This window comes from Vipera berus (genome assembly GCF_964194415.1).
Source record: "Vipera berus genome assembly, chromosome: 5".
Lineage (NCBI taxonomy): Eukaryota > Metazoa > Chordata > Lepidosauria > Squamata > Viperidae > Vipera > Vipera berus.
The window spans coordinates 42,767,583-42,786,572 of NC_138207.1; the positions used below are offsets into that span (position 1 = coordinate 42,767,583).

Sequence of the window (18,990 nt, forward strand, 5' to 3'; positions counted from 1 at the left end):
GTCTGACAGCTCTTCACTTCCTTTACTAGGACATACAATGATCTTAAACTATTTGAAAATTATGAATTATCTTTTGCGGTAATTGTAGTATGATGAAAGAGACTGTGAATTTTTAGTTTTTAGCTCAGTTTCTGAAAATGCTTACAAAGCTGTCTATGGAAAGGAAGCATTTTAGAACTTGTACCTCATTTTTCTGAGCAGATGTTTGCACAGTTTGTCAAGATCTGTACAGCAACTACGAACCAGTTTCCAAGATCATGCTGTATGGAAACCCTTAATGAAGGTAAGCACATTAGGAGATTATTTGTTGTGATATAAAAAGCAATATTATCCAGGTAGTCCTCATGTTATGACCACAATTGAGCCCAAAATTTACATTGCTAAGCCATATAGTTGTTAAGTGAGTTTTGCCCCATTTTACGATCTTTCTTACCACAGTTGTTAAGTGAATCATTGCAGTTGTTAGTAACACAGTTGTTAAGTGAATCTGGCTTGCCCATCGACTTTGCTTTTCTGAAGGTGAGAAAAGGTGATCACATGACTTTAAGATACTGCAACCGTCATAAATACATGCCAGTTGCCAAGCATCTGAATTTTGATCACATGACCTTGGAAATGCTGCAGTGGTTGTAAGCGTGAAAAACAGTCATAAGTCACTTTTTTTTCAGTGCCGCTGTAACTTCGAGCTGTCAACAAATGGTTGTAAGTTGAGGACTCCTTGTACATTTTTAAGGCTAGTTAAAGAAAATAAATTTGTATCTAGAGGTATCGTTCTAGCGATTTACCCATTCATTTCAATTCACCTAAAATATGATCTTGCTAAGATCTAGAAATAATTAAATATAATGTATTAGAATTAAAGTGTGTGGTTGAATATAAAATAGTTTTAAAATAATAAGTAGTAGGTTTATATTTCTAATTAAGAATTACTGTTTCAGTTTAGGTTCTTCTAACTGTCAATGACAGCAGAATCCTTATCTTGATAAATATAGTTTTTAAAAAGTAATGGTCTTACCCTTATTTTTATAAAGCTGGAAGCCATTGGTATTTTGAAGCAGATATTTATTTCTAAAGGTCAATGCAATTGAAGTGCATATGGGAAAATACTTCACTGCTACAAAATGTTTAAAGTGCTATTGTGTATAGGATGGTACATGCTTTTTAAAACTGGTGATTTTTCCAGTTGCAATCCCTGTTCATTTATATATGCCAGCAGTTCCCAAGCTTTTCTATACCCTGCACCCCTAGAACGCTTCTGATATATATTCTCGCACCGCTTACAAAAGTAATACCTGGTTATGCATATACACTATAATTTTGAAATTTCTAAACCCATGTTTTCGCATCCCCTGGAATATCGTCTCAAACCCCCAGTTGGGAACCCCTGATATATGCTGTAAATCTCTCAGCACAAGAATTGTTTGCAGTATTCTCTGAAACTTTATAGAAAATAATTGTTATTATATTTTTTCATTAGCAAAAGACAGATTAATAACTCAAAAGTCTTGAGTAATTTCCACCTAGGCTAGATGATATCTCCTGTTATAAGAAAGGCAGTATTGTGTCATTAAACACTTTAAAGAAGGAAGACATGTTTCCTTTTTTTTCCTGGTTAAGTATAGGCAGCTGACAGTTAGAACTCTTGAAATTAGAATAGATTAACTGCAAAAAAACAGATGTTGGTACTATTTAACTTCCAAATGTTAATAAAGAAAGCTGGAGTTCAGGTTCTGTGCCTGCAAAAGTAGCAAGGCAAATGTATATCTACAGTCCTGAATTATTCTAAATTCTTGAAACAATGCTTATGATGAAATTACCTTTTCTTTCTTTTTTTAGGTATTACAGAATGCTCCAGATGAAATTTTAGTGGTAGCATCTTCTACTCTATGCAATCTTCTCTTAGAATTTTCTCCAAGCAAAGAGGTTGGTCGCTTGGGCTTTTTAAACCATAAAAGTAGATATCTGATTCTTTGTATAAAATATAATGTGAATATGTACTGAGATCACGAGGGTGAAGTCCTGTTTCTGATCTTTCTCAGCAGACACATAAGAACAATTTTTCTCTGAAAGTAGGCAAAATGTCACTTTGAGTAGAGAAATCATGCTGTTAGGGTTTACTAACATTAAGAGTGTACTGTATTTTTGATCTGGTTCGTCTGCATTTATATTCCATCCAAATATGCATGCGTTGGTAGTTGTGATAGCTATTGGAAGTGTTCAGTTATTAATACCTAGAACAGCCTGCACTTCTCTGAACTCTAGAAGATTTAAAAAATGAAAATTATCTGAGTCATTAGTTATACTTTCCCCAGAGGATTCTAGAATTCAGCTTTAAATCTCCATACAGTTGAAGCTTCTCCGCTTATGTGTGAATACTGAGGGGAAAAACTACTGAGGAAAAATTAAATTCTATATAAATCAGGTGTGTCATTCTTTAAAAAAAAATCACAATAATTTGTTTCCTTAGCTATATTTAACATACTTATAATAATAATGTTTCTGAAACTATGAAATATGACTTGTCAAGAAAAAGATTGTTCAGATTTTATAAAAAGCAATACTGAGTATATTTATTTATTTATTTTTATTTATTTTATTACATTTATATACCGCCCTTTCCCGAAGGACTCAGGGCGGTTTACAGGGTGATTAAAAAACAAAGATACAAAAGTTAAAAACAAATTAAAAAAAATTATATTCGTGCCTGCATAAATAAAACCCCAGTTAAAATTAAGATTAATTCTCAGCCTGGGCCAGAGAGCTCGAAGAGCCAGGTCTTCAGGTCCCGGCGGAATGAACGGAGGTCGGGGGCAGTCCTGAGCTCTACTGGCAGCTGGTTCCAAAGGGCAGGCGCACCCACTGAGAAGGCCCTATCCCTGGGTGTCGTCCGCCGGCAATCTCTTACCGGTGGCACCCTGAGAAGACCCTCCCTGTGGGAGCGCACTGGACAAAGGGAACTTGATGCCGGCAGCAGGTGTTCCCTCAGATATCCCGGACCCAAGCCATTTAGGGCTTTATAGGTCATCACCCAAGCCATTTAGGGCTTTATAGGTCATCAAAAATATTCAATATTTTTTCCAATAAATTTTTATTTTATTCAGAAAGTTAATATACAAACTCCAAAAAAAGAGATTTTACAGAAACAAAACAAAATTAGGCAAAATATTTAAAAAGTGCATTAGAAAAAAAAAAGCCATAGACATAACTGAATACTGATAAGTATATTGCAGCAATAATTGTTTTCCCCATCTTGCAAAGACACAATTTATAAACTTCTACATATCTGTTTGCAATCCATTTAACCATCATCTATGTAAATGTATAAGAAAAGGTAGTTAAAAGGTAAACCAACAACAAAGTTAAAGTTTAAAGCCATCTTTTAACAATCTATTATTGCATTTAACTCGTAGAAAGTCTACAATGATTTCTTATCTACCACAAATCACTGCAATCCTTATCTGATTTGTTCAGGATCAAATATCCTCATTTGATTCTCAATAATACAATTTTTTCTTAAATTTTGTTTGGGATCCAACAGTTACCCCAACAGAATCATAAGCACACATTATTCAAAAAGTCTCCCTGTAAAGAAAAACACACATCTCTTGTCAATTTTTTTTGGTTAAATATAATAAATCCATTCCCCAAAGTCCATCCATCTTCCCAAGAAAATCCAGTCCATCATTCAAAATTCCATAATCTCTGAGTTTCTTGTATTTGTGCCCCCAGCACACCTGAAATTTTCAGATTTTTTCCCCCTCACGTCTGTCATCTGCATGTGGGTGTCATCCTGGGATTGATTCAAAATCGGTGTTGACCCATCAAATTTTTTATTGAAATTTTCAAATAGAGTTTGTAAGTTAAAAAGCATTCTTTTTTCAAACATTTCCCAAAAGGCTTTATCGCTATTTGTAGATATTGTAAAGAATATATAATCTATAGTATTCAAAGTCCTTAGTTTGTTGTTGTTTACATTTTAATATACTCCAAGCATGACAAAAGCATAAACAATTCCTTTCAAGGACAATAGAAGCGGATGTACCATAAGAAAATGACCAGAGGAAAAGTTGAGATAAATCAATTTCCAGGAATAAAAAGTAATTAAAGAAGAAGAATTTTCCCAGCAGAAGTTGGAAAGAAATAAGATCAGAGGTTTTTTTAAAAAAAAATACTAGTAAAAAACAGAGTCCTTGTAGTAAAATCCAGAAAGCATAAATCAAGTCAGATAGCTTTCATTACCCAGGGTGAAACCTCTTACCGCTGACTTCTTTACAGAAAAGTGAAAGTAATTTAGAATTCTAAAATAAACAGTAAGAAAATGAAAAATGTTAAAATCTAGCAAGGGTTATAGGGGTCAACATTCAACCAGTTGATTAATGCATAAATAAAAAGTAAAAAACAATTTTAAAACGTGCAGTTAAAACCAAGGTGTGCTTAAAAATAACAAACAGCTGAAAGGAAAAGATGAAAGACCCAGCCCTCTAATCACTCCTACTGAGAATTGCAATCTTCAAGATCCCTCATCTTACTGTAGATAGAAGGTATACAATCATCTCTGGGTTGTCTTGGGTTGTTCCTACTTGCTCCCGTTCAAATCTGGGGAGCAAGCTGCCAAATAGTCAGTTTTGGTGGCATAGTCAACTGTTTGCCAGCAAGTAACAGAAAATGCCCTGCTGCTCAGCATGCCATCTTGTGGAAAGAGTATGCTTGATTATTTTCAACTATGGGATGGGACAGTTAACAGTTCCCTTGGGTAGGAGTAGCTGACGGAACATACTGGAAAATCAAAAAGCTTACATACTTGAACTGAGTATTCTACGCTGTCTGAGCTTACAAAAATAAAATGTGTAAAGAAAGAAGATATGAAAGCTTAGATGTGTATTCTGGATTATTTGTTTTTTTAAAACAGTATCTTGTTTTTTTGTTTAAGAACAGATTTAATATACATAAACAAAATGAAAATATACATGTGAAATTAGGCTGTTACTGAAATGTCTTAACTGGCTTTGCTTTTATTTTACATAGCCTATTTTAGAATCAGGAGCCATAGAACTTCTCTGTAGTTTAACTCAGAGTGACAATCTTGCCTTGCGAGTGAATGGAGTTTGGGCTTTAATGGTAAGTATCAATGTTAATCTGCTAGCTTTATGTATGCATCTCCAATTTTAGATTGTATTTCTTTATTAAATTTGTATGCTATCAAATCATCTGAGATCTAGAATGCTTTCAAGGACGGCAAAATCTCAACTGCTAAGAAATGTTCCTTGTTATAATAAATGATAAATAGTGTGCTGGAGTTGGGTCCTTTGTGAAAAATATTGAAATGATTCAGAAAAAGGTTGATTTGGTCCTTCTTTTTTAGAATATGGCATTTCAAGCAGAACAGAAGATCAAAGCAGACATTTTGCGAGGCTTGAGTACAGAGCAGTTATTCCAGTTACTCTCTGATTCTGATGTAAATGTACTAATGAAGACTTTGGGATTACTTAGGAACCTTTTGTCTACTCGCCCTGTAAGTAAAAAAATGGATATTTTGAAGATGAATCTGCAGGTCTTGTTAATTTCTTATTATTTATTACTTATTATATATTACTTATTATATATTACTACATATTGGGAGCTGATATTCCAGAACTTCTTATCAACTTCATTGTTGCTTGTCTAATTTACAAAACAAACATTTTGTAAAAATGACAAAGCAGTGTTCTTTCTGAACTCTTGTTGCTACAAATTGTAAGCTTTGGAACTTGAGAGCTTTCTATCTGAAAACCAGAACATCTGTTTTTCACATTGCATAGAGCATGTTGCAGATCAAGGAGTAATACAACAGTGTTTTATTTTAAAGGAAAACTCATATAAATGCATTGCTCAGTATATATAATGGGAACAAGCCCATCATACTCTTTACATATGACCCCAACGCACTTGTTTAAAACCACTTTCACCTGTCATTTCTGTTGTGCTGCCATATTCGTTTCCATTGGCAGAAACTTATTTCCTGCTGTAAGAATTCTACAAAGCAAACTGTAGATTTCCTAACTTTTCAGGTGAGCTAAATAATGTTATTTTTCAAACTTTTGGCAGCATATAGATCAGATAATAAGTACTCATGGGAAACAGATCATGCAAGCAGTGACTCTCATCCTGGAAGGAGAACACAATGTGGAAGTCAAAGAACAGGTATTGTGCATTGTTGTATTAATGATACATATGTAGACATGAATAATTGTACTTTGTGTTGAATGAACAAAACAAAAACACTAAACTCAATTCTTCAAGAAACAAATTCAAATACTTTTGCTAAGAATGCATAACGCTGATTGCATGCAGTATTTTTGTGCAAGTATATAAAAGTGAAAGATGCAAGTGAGAGATTATTATTCTGATTATTTTACTTAAAAAAAAGTTAAAAACAAGACTGCATAAAACACAATCTCCCAAACTGCTGGAAGTAAAACAAGGTAGAAATGGAAGTAAAACGTAGAAATATCAGAAACATCTCAGCTAAGCAAAAGCAAGTTCTTAGATGAGTTCTGAAGAAAGGCAAACCATATGCTGCTTGTTTTCTTTTAAGCAACAAAACTCTTATTTTTATTTATTTCTATATCAAATTTGGAGACCGCTCATATAGTGACTGGGATTCCCCCAACGTATTCAAGTGTTTAAAAACATTGGGCTTGGGCAAATAGATGTATGGGTTTCCTGAGGGAAAAGCAAACTCCTCTGTTATCCGTATGTCTGTGCTGTATTTAAATGCACAAATGGGAGAAAAAAAATTGCTGTCATCTTTGGCCGGGAATGTAGGAGCCTGCAAGGTGTGGTGTCCCAAAGGTCTGGAGACATGATGTCATCCTTTGTCCATTTAATTTCAAGGTAAGGAATCAGGATAGTATGGTGATTGGCATGGGGCCGGAGTACCTCAGGGAACATCTGCTGCCGGCATCAAGCTCCCTGCGCCCTGTGCGTTCCCACAGAGAGGGCCTCCTCAGGGTGCCACCGGTCAGAGAATGCCGACTGGTGGCCCCCAGGGGGAGATCCTTCTCTGTGGGCGCCCCGGAGCTATGGAACCAGTTACCGGTTGAGCTCCGGACGGCGCCCGATCTGCGCTCCTTTCGCCGCGATCTGAAAACATACTTGTTCGAGCAAGCCGGCCTGGCCTGAGGGGGGATTGGTGGGGTTTTTATCATTTTTATTGGGGTTTTTACTATGTATCAATTGTATTTTAATCGGGCATGCATTTAATTATTTTTTAGTTTTTGTAAATTTCTGTGTTTTATTCTTGCCCTGTACACCGCCCTGAGTCCTCCGGGAGAAGGGCGGTATAGAAATATTAATAAATTAAATTAAATTAAATTAAATTGAGAGAAAAAAACACTAGTGAATTATTTACAGGATTTCGCTTATTCTGTCTGAATGGGAAGAGTTTTATGCAGGGTATTTTTTCCCAAAATTTAGGCTGTTTTTCTATGCTAGGGTGAGGTTTATTTATATTTGATACTTATATTTATGATATTTCTGTAACTTCTCTTCCAGATGGGGTGATTTACAGGTTTTCCTCAGCTTGCATTCATTCTTTAACAACTGTTTCATTGGAAAAATGGACATATGACCAATCTCCAAAGTTACGGCCATTGCATCACTCCCATGACTACGTGATCACAATCCAGTTATGACACAGTTATGACATCACAGGAAACGATAGTCATGTGATCACCACCTGCAACGTTCCCTGCCAACTTTCCGCAAGCAAAATAAATAGGGAAACTGGAAAGGAACATCACAAGTAGCTCCTGTAAGTGACACCCACGTATAGCACACCCACTCCATCCACATACAGCCTCCACTGAGCCTCCCCATGTGCCTCCTCAACTTACATGCAGCCTGAGTTGCGTCTTCCAAGCCCTCCCCGGGCTGCCTTGCCTCGGGTGCAACCTGTAAGGGCCCAAAAGCCCTCTCCTCTGCCTTTTCCATCTCCTATGGCATTTTACTGCTGCTAATCTGGGACTTCAGACACATCATCCTTAATGGCCTGCATTACAGTGTTACAGTGGCTGTAACTGGGACTGCCAAGATTGCTGTTGCTAAGTGATGCAAGTGACCACATCACTTATAGACAGCAAACGCCATACCAATCGCCATTGTAACCTGAGGGCTATCGAAATGCAGGTAGTCCTCCTGAGACCCTAGTTGGGACCAGAACTTCCATGGCTGAGTGAAGCAGTTGTTAATGAACCATATCTAATTTTACGATAATTTTTGCTACAATTTTTAAGTGAACCTGGCTTCTCCTATTAACTTTGCTTGTCAGAATCTCCTCGGGAAGGTCATAAATGAAAATCACGTCACACTGTAACACCAAGTGCCCAAATTTTGATCACGTGATGTGAGGATACTGCGATGGTCATAAGGATAAGGATTGGTCATAATTAACTTTTTTCAACATTTTTGCAACTTAGAACTGTTGTTAAATGAATGGTTGCAAGTCGAGGACTGCCTGTAAAAGTCTTCATAGTTTTAACTTCTTACCCTGCATCGCTTGTGGCACCATCTACCTGTCGCGCTGCCATAAAACATTGCCAGAGTTAGATATCTATTGCTATTTCCATGTATTTCTGTTCCTCCTTTCCTTCAGACATTATGTATACTCGCCAACATAGCAGATGGAACAACAGCTAAAGAATTCATCATGACAAATGATGATATCTTACAAAAAATAAAGTATTACATGGTATGTAATTTAAGTTTTTCTATAATTAAATTTTGGGAAAAGATTATAGCACAGGGATTTTTAGCATTTGATAGAAATCTGTATATTGAGCGCAGTACTGATTGTGGCTCTAATTTTCTTGAATACAATACTTTTCCTTTTTTAATATTTTTTCAATTTTGCTTTCATAAGAAGAAAAGCATATGATTTTTATATTTCGTTATTGTGGGTAATAATTTGGAGGCAAGAAACCTAGATTACATAAAGGTTAAGAAAGAAATGTAAATTTTCACTTGAGTTCCTGACAAATGTCTCTTGGCAACAATATGGAACTGGTTTGCCATTGATGTCTGCCAGAATGTGCTTGTTGTTGGTTTTGTTTTTTTATAATCAAGGCTGTAGCTTCTTTTCAAAGTATTAACTAGATCTGCCAGGGTAACAAAAGAAAGCAATAATAAACTAGATCCATACTTTTGCCAATAACATTACATGGTTCTGTGAAGTCAAAGATTCAACTTCAAAAGAGACTTGATTTTACTAAGAAATAACTGAAAATATTTCTGTCTAAATATTTTTTGTCTGCTTAGAGCCACTCAAATGCTAAACTTCAACTGGCTGCCATGTTTTGTGTATCTAATCTTATATGGAATGAAGAAGAAGGTAAGAAGATATACTCAAGGGATTTATCTTCTGAAATGCTTAATTTTAAAATGAAATTGCATTTAACAGTTGAGCATATGGAATGCATTTTTTCCATCCAGGGAAAATCACTACATTAAAACACAGGTGAAGTGAATTTGCTTTATGATTTCTTTTGAGTGAAAAGGAAGTTATCTGAAAAAAAACAAAAAGAGCAATTTCTAGTGGATAAAAGTTGAATAGTTAGACATTTTTGTCCATTCATGACTTTGGGCAGATCAAAAATGGAATAGCCATAAATGTGAAAAAGCATACTATGGTAATCAGAAATACAAATTAAGGATGAGAGGTTGATTCATAATACTGTATTTTAGACTGAATTTAGAAATGTAAACCGTTGGTTCATTTCTACTCCAATTGATAAAATTCTATAATTCCCCCCAATTGTATTTATGAAAATTGAACTTTAGTACATAAAAATAAAGGGGCAGGAAATCAGCCAAATTATTAATTTAGCAATTATGAAAGGAATCAAACAAAACAATTATTACTTCTATTTGGAACAGAACTAAATATCTCCAATGAATGATATGAGTCAGCAATGTTAATTTTTATATGAAATTATATAACAAATAGGAATATAACCCAGAAAAAATTGAAGAATATTTGAAAAGAGTACTTCCTTAAAAATTTACACAATAAGTGTTTTTTTTTTCCAGAAGATATAGTTGAAAGTCAACTTAAGAAATGAAATTGAGTAAAGTTTCAGGAACTTTTTATTCAGATATTCACATTTTATTCAGATATTTTATGCAGTTAACATTTTTCAAGAAATATTGACTAAACCGTTCTCATGTAATGAACAAGTTTCAACCACGTGAAAAAGTTTTTATTTCTTTAATCTAAAAAGTAGGAAAAAATTCAACTTATCCTGAATAATATGAACCTATCTCTCTGTTGAATGTAGATTACAAGCTTTTTATGGCAATTCTTGATGTGAGATTAAATAGCTTTCTAGCAGATATTATATATCAAATGAGCTATATGATAAATAAAAATGATATTATTCATATCTGAAATGTTATTATCAAGATCAGAAAAACTTAAAAATGATTATTATTTTTCTTGGTGTTGAAAAAATCTTTGATAATTTGAAATGGTCTATGTTTCCAGTTCTGAATAAAATAAGTTGTATTCCTAATTTTTTCATGTGAATACAGAGTATTTATACAGAATGAAAAGCCAGAATTATGGAGAATAGATTTTGTTTTCATTTCTATCTATTATATTAAAGTAGACCAGACCAAGTTGTCTCCTCTTTTCCTCTCCTTATTTTTATTTGGTTTTTTTTTACTTACCTTTATACATATGTCTTAAGGGAACGCAATGGTTCAGTTGTTAAAAACACTGAACTTGTCAGTGGGAAAGCTGACAGTCCAGGTTCAAGACCCAAGCACTGCTTGATGCCCCAGCTTTTGCCCACCTAGCAGTTCAAAAGCATGCAAATACGAGTAGATAAATAGGTTCCACTTCAGTGGGAAGGTAACAGAGTTACCTGGATGTATAATCATTCTGACCACATGACCAAGGAAAGGGTCTTCAGACAACACTAGCTCCCTAGCTAAGAAACAGATGAGCAGTGCCACCTACAGTCGGACATGAATGGACAGGGAAACCTTTACTTTTTACTTATACATATAGCTTAGGGCTAGGTTGTATGCACATGGATGCTTATTTTACTGTATAATTTCTCTTTTTAATGGTCACTGACTGTAATGAAGTATTTGCTTCATTTCACAAGCTTGTAATGATACATAAGAATGAAGTTTAGTGAAGAGAATAAGTTTAATGAAGAGAAGGGTGAGGGGTGACATAATAGCAGTCTTCCAGTATCTCAGGGGCTGCCACAAAGAAGAGGGAGTCAAGCTATTCTCCAAAGCACCTGAAAGCAGGACAAGAAGCAATGGATGCAAACTAGTCAAGGAGAGAAGCAACCTAGAACTAAGGAGAAACTTCCTGACAGTTAGAACAGTTAACCAGTGGAACAACCTGCCTCCAGAAGTGGTGAATGCTCCAACACTGGAAGTTTTTAAGAAGAGACTGGACAGCCATTTGTCTGAAATGGTATAGGGTTTCCTACCTGAGCAGGGGGTTGGACTAGATGACCTCCAAGGTCCCTTCCAACATCATCATCATCATCATCATCATCATCATTATTATTATTATTATTAATAATAATAATAATAATCATTGCTCAGTCAGCCAGATGTTCAGACTGGATTTGGCATTTCTGTCTACCTATCGAGTCCTTACCAAGGACCTGGAATAGCAGATGTGGGTGTTTGATGGTATTATAGATATTGTCGCAGGATGGAAGCAGTTCCTAGTAAGGCCGCCTTTTGGAATTGACTAATGGCAAATTTGTCAATGCCAATGGTGTTCTATTATTATTATTATTATTATTATTATTATTATTATTATTATTATTATTATTATTATTATTATTATTATTATTATTATTATATTACTTTTATAATAGTTCAGATTTGTTTGTATATCTACCTGTATATCATTACCAAAACCTGATTCTTCTATTTGTATTATCTATTTCTTATATTCATTCAAAAATATATAAAATGCAGAAGACTTGGGCAGAGTTTGCACTAAGAAAGACAAGATTTTGGGTTGGGCCATACTTTGCCTTTTCTTTTGACCCCAGTAAAAAAAGAAGTATTCATTAAAAATATAATTATTTTAAAAACGATATCAATAATTCTCAATTAATAAACCACCCAGCAAAAGAATAGAAAATGTAATTTTACTGTAAATTAGAAAGGCAATGCTTGTTAGTTACATAGAAGCATATCTTCTTTTGTTGTTATGCCAATTAAATTATCATAAAAGTAATAGAAAATAGATTATTGGCCACTAGTTCCACCATAACATAACATATAGATTGCTGAAGAATGCTTTTTCTTTCATTTCTAATGTAATAGATAATGTATCCAATCTTATCTTTGATTAAAACAAAAGATAAATTGATTGGCCTTTGCCAAAAAAGGAGAATCAGCTGTTTGGTGTCTGTCGCCTCTTTAAGTCCACCTGCTTCTCTAGATGTTTGTATATCATACTGTTGAGTACCTTGGCCTCAGGCTGTTGTTAATGAATGCCAGGTCTGTTTGTAATAAGATTGTGATCCTTCGCAAGTTGTGTAGAAAAAAAAGCAGACCTGGTACGGGTGACCAAGACCTGGCAAGGTGAGAAAGACTTATCTGAAATCTACCCATATTCATTTCAGGTGTTTCTGCAGGCTTTTACATTGCATTGTGTATTTGCCTTGCCACTATTTAACAGTCTGGGTAAGAGACATAAAATGCATCGGTTACCAACATGTAATTATTTTATGTTAGGTTCCCAAGATCGCCAGGATAAACTCAGAGATATTGGAATAGTAGATATTCTACATAAACTGAGTCAGTCTTCAGATCCAAATCTTTGTGAAAAGTAAGTAAACAAATTCCAAAATCAAATTGAAATGAATTTGATCACTTTGTTATTAGATTTTCTGTATATTGATTTGAGCTGTATATGAGTTCTGTTTCTCCTTGCATTGTGTGTGTTTCCCCCCCCCCCTGCAAACAGAATTGTCCCAATTTTTTAGGAAGGCTTAGTGTTTGTATGAGAAATCTCCTATGCTTGATTTGTTTATGTTATGCATGATTCTGGAAACAAAGGCAACACTAATAGCCCAGAACATAATGAACCAGCTGCCAAGATTAAAAAAAACTAATTCGATAACAAAAAACCTTTCACAGGCTGATACTGACAACCTGACCCTTGTGCCTCAGGACCTTCAGGTTGGCAAGGTCAGGGCAGTCTAATATCTGGGGCAAAGGTGTTCCAATGAGCAGAACAAAAAGGCTAACTTTTTGGGTCCCACAAGATGGCACATCTTAATTGAAGGGCCTCATACAATGTATTTTCTGCCAGATTGACGGTATGATTGGAGAAAGGCACTTCTACAAATATCCTAATAAATGCCCCATGGCATGAATGGCTTTATAGCAGCATTTTGAATTGCATCCAGAAACATATTGATAGCCAAAGCAGCTCAATGGAGGAGAGGTGTAATGTGTGTATATTGAGGGGTGTTTATAACTGACTGCATAAGTGCATTTTAAATGAGCTGCAGCTTCTGGATGCCCCATGTAGAGAGCACGGCAGTACTTTACTTAAAGGGCAAGCAAAAGTTTACATTTGTAGAGAGATCTCATTTAATATCTCCCCTCCCCAATTATTATATCTGACTGAAATATCTTTGTATTTTCACATGCTGCTCATTTCAATCAGGTTCAGTCCAAGATAGACACCTGTTTTAGGGTTCTCAAAGTTGTAGAATGCATATACTCTTATGTGAAAGCTGCTTGAGAAATTATAAATAGGAAAGGAATAGGCTGGTTCTAAGTACAAAGAACCTTGTAGTAAAATTGCAAGCAGGTTTGTTTTGGGATGTTCAGTTATTGAACTTCGTGTATCCAGTTTTCAATGCTATAGTTTGTTTCTTGCGTGGTAGCATTTCTAAAATCTCCATTTATGCATATCCTCTAAAATTAAAAAAAATGCTTTTTCATTGCAGGGCGAAAACAGCACTCCAGCAGTACCTTGCGTGATGAAAGAGAAGTTGAACTTTCATATAATTTTCAAAGCTATATAGTAAGGAATAATGGGAAATAGCTGCACCTAATTTCCTTACCTTTTGCACAAGGCACCTTGGGCTGCATTTGTCTCAGGTGCAGGGAGCTGCTTGGCAGGAGCAGTTTAAGTGATCAGGTCTCCAATGCACTTGAGGACTTTATTGAGGTAGTTCCTCTATTCAGATATCTGTTCTGGGATATTTTTGTCTGAGCTACCTGAATTCTACTCGAACAATCAGCAGTCTTTTTTCTTTGGGCCTACAATATTCTGCTTATACCACAGCTGATGTAAGGCTGTGTCTGGGTGGGTGTGATACCTCAGAGCTTTTTCTTTTTCTTTCCCCCCCTCCTCCGTGTGTGTATGTGTGTGTGAGATTTTTTTTCTACAGATTTTCAAGGGTGAACCATTGTTTGCTGTATGAAAACTTTAAAAAATTATATACAATTTGAATTGAAATGTTATTTAATAACAGTTTTGTCCCATGAAGTTTATTTTGATCAGATGAATGTTTTTAAGTAAAATATATGCATTTGTTAAACCTCAGCTTAATGTACCTGTATTTCCTCTTTTGAAACAAAAAGATACTTATATGACAGGTAACAGATGCAATGTGATTTATGCTTGCCTCTTACTGCCACTTGTTACTAGTGACAGCTCCTTGGATTTAAGAAAGCAGAATTCCAAGATCCCCAGATGGAATATTTTTCAGTTCACATAAATGATACCAAAATTGGAATTGTGGAAATTATACCTACTGGAATTTTCCAGCAACAAAACTAGAGTTCCCCATGCAGGTACAATGCTGTTTTGGAAACTTACATTTATTATAAAACTCTGTTACTTTTACATAACATGAAATCGTAAGAGTGAAATTGATTTAAATAAAAGAATTGACTGCTGATTGGAAGTACGCTCTTAGAAAAATTGTAGGCATCCCCATAAAAATCTGGATGTAAATCAGACCTTAAATATTTTAAAAATACATTTTTATCACATATACATGGTAGAGGAGTAAGTTATTCCTGCAGCAGAGAAGAACAATGTTAAGATGAGTTTTTTATATCATTTTGTAATCTCTGCCTCATACCTTGTTGTTTACCAAGTAACTTTCCTGTGGTCTTAAGCCCACAGGTATTTGTGTCAAGGGACAAGAGCGCCAGTCAGAAATTGAGTGTCTCATTTCACTCACCAGTTTCAGGCATCCCAAACATTTATTTATAGTTAATAAATATTCTGCTGCCTAGACACTTTGCATTATATCAAAGCAACTTTTAGAGCTTGTGCCTCGGCTGGAACTGTTAATAAGCTGGAGGGAGACTGCAAAAATAAAGCTAGAGTCTTTATATATGGTTTTCATGTTTTCTTTTACTCTGAAAGGCAAGTCATAGCAATTCAGGGAATGTAATAGGTGAAATTATTTCTCACTGTTATTGCTACAAACTTATTGGGTTTGGACTTCTGCAGGTATGCATAATGCGCTCTCCTGCTAGTTAATATTTTAGAAGTAAACCCTCAATTAAGTCATCAATTGGTTGTAGCCTTAATAATATTGAGAAAAATCACTTTCTTGACAGCATTATCTAAATCCATTCCCTGTGAGAAAGGCTAGGGAGTGCTTCTTTATCTTGACCACTTGCTTTTGCACTCTGAATTATTATTATTACACAGGCACTTCCAATTCTGTGGAATGACTCCATTTACACATATGCATATCCTTTGATTTTGAGATATAGATATGCTTAAACCTGTGTTGAATATAGCTGGGATATGCAAATTTTCAGCTATACATTTGAAGATTGCTTTTAGAGTGGCTATGTATATGGAAAGAAGATATAAACTATGCTAAGACAATCTGGATAATGGGGGTGGGCAAGGTGAATGGATGAAATATTAAGATGGTAAGTGATAACGAAGTGACATTTTGCACTTTGCATTGTGAATATTTTTGATGTTGCTATAAATATGTACAAACACTGTAAATAAAAAAAACAAATGTCCTTTTACCGGATAATATTATTTAAAATTGCTTGGCCCTATTTATATATATTTTTAAGTCTTCATTCAAAGGTTATATTGTAGGCATGGATCTGTGCACATTCAGCTACATCCTTTTAGAAAGCTGACTGTTCTAACAAAAATAAGGTTCATTTTCTAATTCTAATATTCTTTTTTAAAGAATATGATAAGTGAACTTATACAAAGCCTGTGTCATGACTTGTCAAAATAAGAATAACAACTTTTTAAAATGTTTTCGCTTAATTCTTTTGTTGAGAATGGCTCAGTATTGAATGAATTTAAGTTCCTGAGCATTTGCCTCTTATTTTCAGGGTTGATTTAAAAATTCAATATTAATAGGGTAAATGTTCTTTATTCTGCAGCAGCTTTTGTTTAATGTGGTAAAGTTCATCGTACTCTTTCTGTTCTGTTTTCTACACTTTATCTTTTCTATCCTTAGCTCTTACTTCAGTAATCCTTTCCCTGTTGTTTGTGTCCTCTTTGTGATATTGTACTTACATGAATAAGCCGTACACCAAATGCTTTAGAAAGCAGATAGATAAATGATTTATTTTGAAGAAGCTGGATACGAGCCCAAAATATTCTAGTCTGTTTAATTGAAAACAAGTCAAATTGCAGGAATTTAAAATTTTATTAAAAGCTATGAAGTTAAGACTTGGAAATGGAAGAGGCCAAAGGCAACATCAGAATGCTGCTTATAATTGAGGCTAAACAGTGATTGAGTTATTCTGCTTTCTATATGGTTTTCTTGATTAATTTAGTTTAGAACAAATATGATGGAGTCTGGGAATATTAATCCAATGCAGCAGTGCCTTTCTTAATCAGTTCAGATGCTGGTATACTTGCTTCTGGCTAATTCTGAATAATTTAACAGTCATACATAGCCATATAATGAAGCATATGATTATGTCTTTCTGGGACAATAATATTAAATTACATTCTTGTAATATAAGTTGAAAATTGCCATATATTACTCATAATTAGGTGTTTAAATTCCTGTTAACTGGGAAAATATTACAGATGTTCAGCCTTTTGACTACAGTGGGAAAGGGGACATCAGTCTTAGGAATGTAAAACTGTTGATTTGCACTTAATGAAACCAGCATTTAATTTCCCAAGGAAGATAAAGAAACAAAAAGAAAAGACACCTCAGACTATCTCTATTTCCTCTTCCTTGGGATTCAAGACATTTCAGGAACACTGTCTTTGGCTACGTTTATGTACGATCAAGTTAACTTCCCTCTGAAATATTTTGCAAAGAGAATAGAACCTAACTTGGATTAAATTAAAGTCATCTTGATATTTTCAACAGTAGTCAATTAAATTTTTGTATTTTCTTTTATTTCTATATTGTTTTATGCTATTTAATATGTACTCTGTTCTCAGTGTGTGTTCTGTATATGTTCTACATACTTTTTTAGTCATTTTTGTCCCAGATTTCAGCTAAATCAAAACTAGCAGGAAACCCAGAGCAAGTAGGACAATACTAATGGATATAATAATTGCCTTCTCTCTCCTCAGGTGTTCTAGCATGACATAGCCCACCATCTTTTACCCCAAAAAACTTCCCATTACTTCCCTTCCCTGCCTCAGCCATGGCTAATATTCTTGGTGGTTTTTTTCGCATTCTTCTCTTCCAAATACTGCTTTGAACAGTTGTGTTTCAGTAGAACAAAAACAGTCTTGTTCCATTCTGGCCCAAACATGCATGTTTCAATGTGAGCACAAATCACTCCAAGATAGGTACACAGAACATGTCCACACCATTTTGCACATTGCTCTTTCCTTTCCTTTCCTTTCCTTCTCTCTCTCTCTCTCTCTCTCTCTCTCTCTCTCTCTCTCTCTCTCTCTCTCTCTCTCTCTCTCTCTTTCTTTCTTTCTTTCTTTTTGAAGGATTCAAGATAGTACAACCAAGCTGTTATTGTTTGTGGCATATGCTACAAACAGATGCCACAAAAGTTATTTTCTGGTGCATGTCAGAAAATTTAAGAACTGGTACAGTAAATAAAGGAAAGTACAGGCACCACGGGAATTGATGTGTTTATCTTATCGATAATACCCTAAAAATTAGTGCCACTCTTTAGCCCTAATAAATGCATCTTTAAAGTAAGGTGAAACTTCAGGTTGAAGTTGATTTTTGACTATTTTGTTTGTCAATTTGATTTTCTTGACTGCAATAGAGATATTATTTGTCAGGTAGCAACACTAACCAGCCTTGGTTAGCCTAAAAAAAATGCTATGCATTGTTGGAGACCATGCATAAAATTCTAGGATGGGAATTTTCCAGAAGAAAGAATATCCCAGAAGAAAGTATGGCAGTATGACAAACAGTTGCAAAAAAACCCCAACAATAATATGACTACAAACTTCTTTTTCCATGACCCATTAGCCCCACTAATTCTCCTTGAAGACTGTGCATCAAGATGGATGGTAAGTATCTTAGCTCACCAGTGTTACTGCAACTTTGTATCTGCTTTTTGCTACTTCTACACCTAGGGCAGGGGTCAGCAACCTGAAACAGTGAAAGAGCCACTCGGAACCGGTTCCCTCACAAAAGGAAAAATTGGGAGCCGCAAAAAATGTGTGCGCATGCGCGTACATGCGTGCATGCGCAGAACAGGGTTTGACTGAAGAGTGGAGCCAAGGCGAGATATGCACCTACCCTGCATATTTGAATTGATTGGTTGAACTTTTTTAGTCCCACTTTTTTTTCTTTTGGACTGCACATGGCAGAGGACTGGGAGCCGCAGGAGACGGCTGAAAGAGCCGCATGCGGCTCCGGAGCCGCGGGTTGCAGACCTGTGACCTAGGGAAAGTAAAAGCCACGATTCATCAAAGAATCTTCAGCATCACGTACCAGACAGACTTGAGCACTACAATCTACAGGAGGGAGTTCCTCCTTGGAAACCTTTTAGACCTGTGAACACTCTGTT

At 35.3% G+C, this 18,990-nt stretch overlaps 1 protein-coding gene across 5 annotated transcripts in view; it reads left to right on the forward strand.

Moving 5' to 3' along the window:
- The window catches only part of ARMC8 (armadillo repeat containing 8), an 84,882-nt gene that overhangs the window by 51,742 nt on the left and 14,150 nt on the right, over nt 1–18,990 (forward strand). For 4 of the 5 annotated variants that reach the window (XM_081328657.1, XM_081328658.1, XM_081328655.1 and 1 more), the window contains 9 exons: nt 202–283; nt 1,837–1,923; nt 5,026–5,118; nt 5,363–5,512; nt 6,085–6,180; nt 8,633–8,728; nt 9,295–9,367; nt 12,757–12,850; nt 13,983–14,584. In XM_081328657.1, the coding sequence (XP_081184783.1) occupies nt 202–283; nt 1,837–1,923; nt 5,026–5,118; nt 5,363–5,512; nt 6,085–6,180; nt 8,633–8,728; nt 9,295–9,367; nt 12,757–12,850; nt 13,983–14,016 (805 nt within the window). In that variant the 3' untranslated portion in view covers nt 14,017–14,584. Of the gene's footprint in view, nt 1–201; nt 284–1,836; nt 1,924–5,025; nt 5,119–5,362; nt 5,513–6,084; nt 6,181–8,632; nt 8,729–9,294; nt 9,368–12,756; nt 12,851–13,982; nt 14,585–18,990 lie in introns of those variants that run through there. The other variant, XR_014026550.1, reaches the window with a different exon arrangement.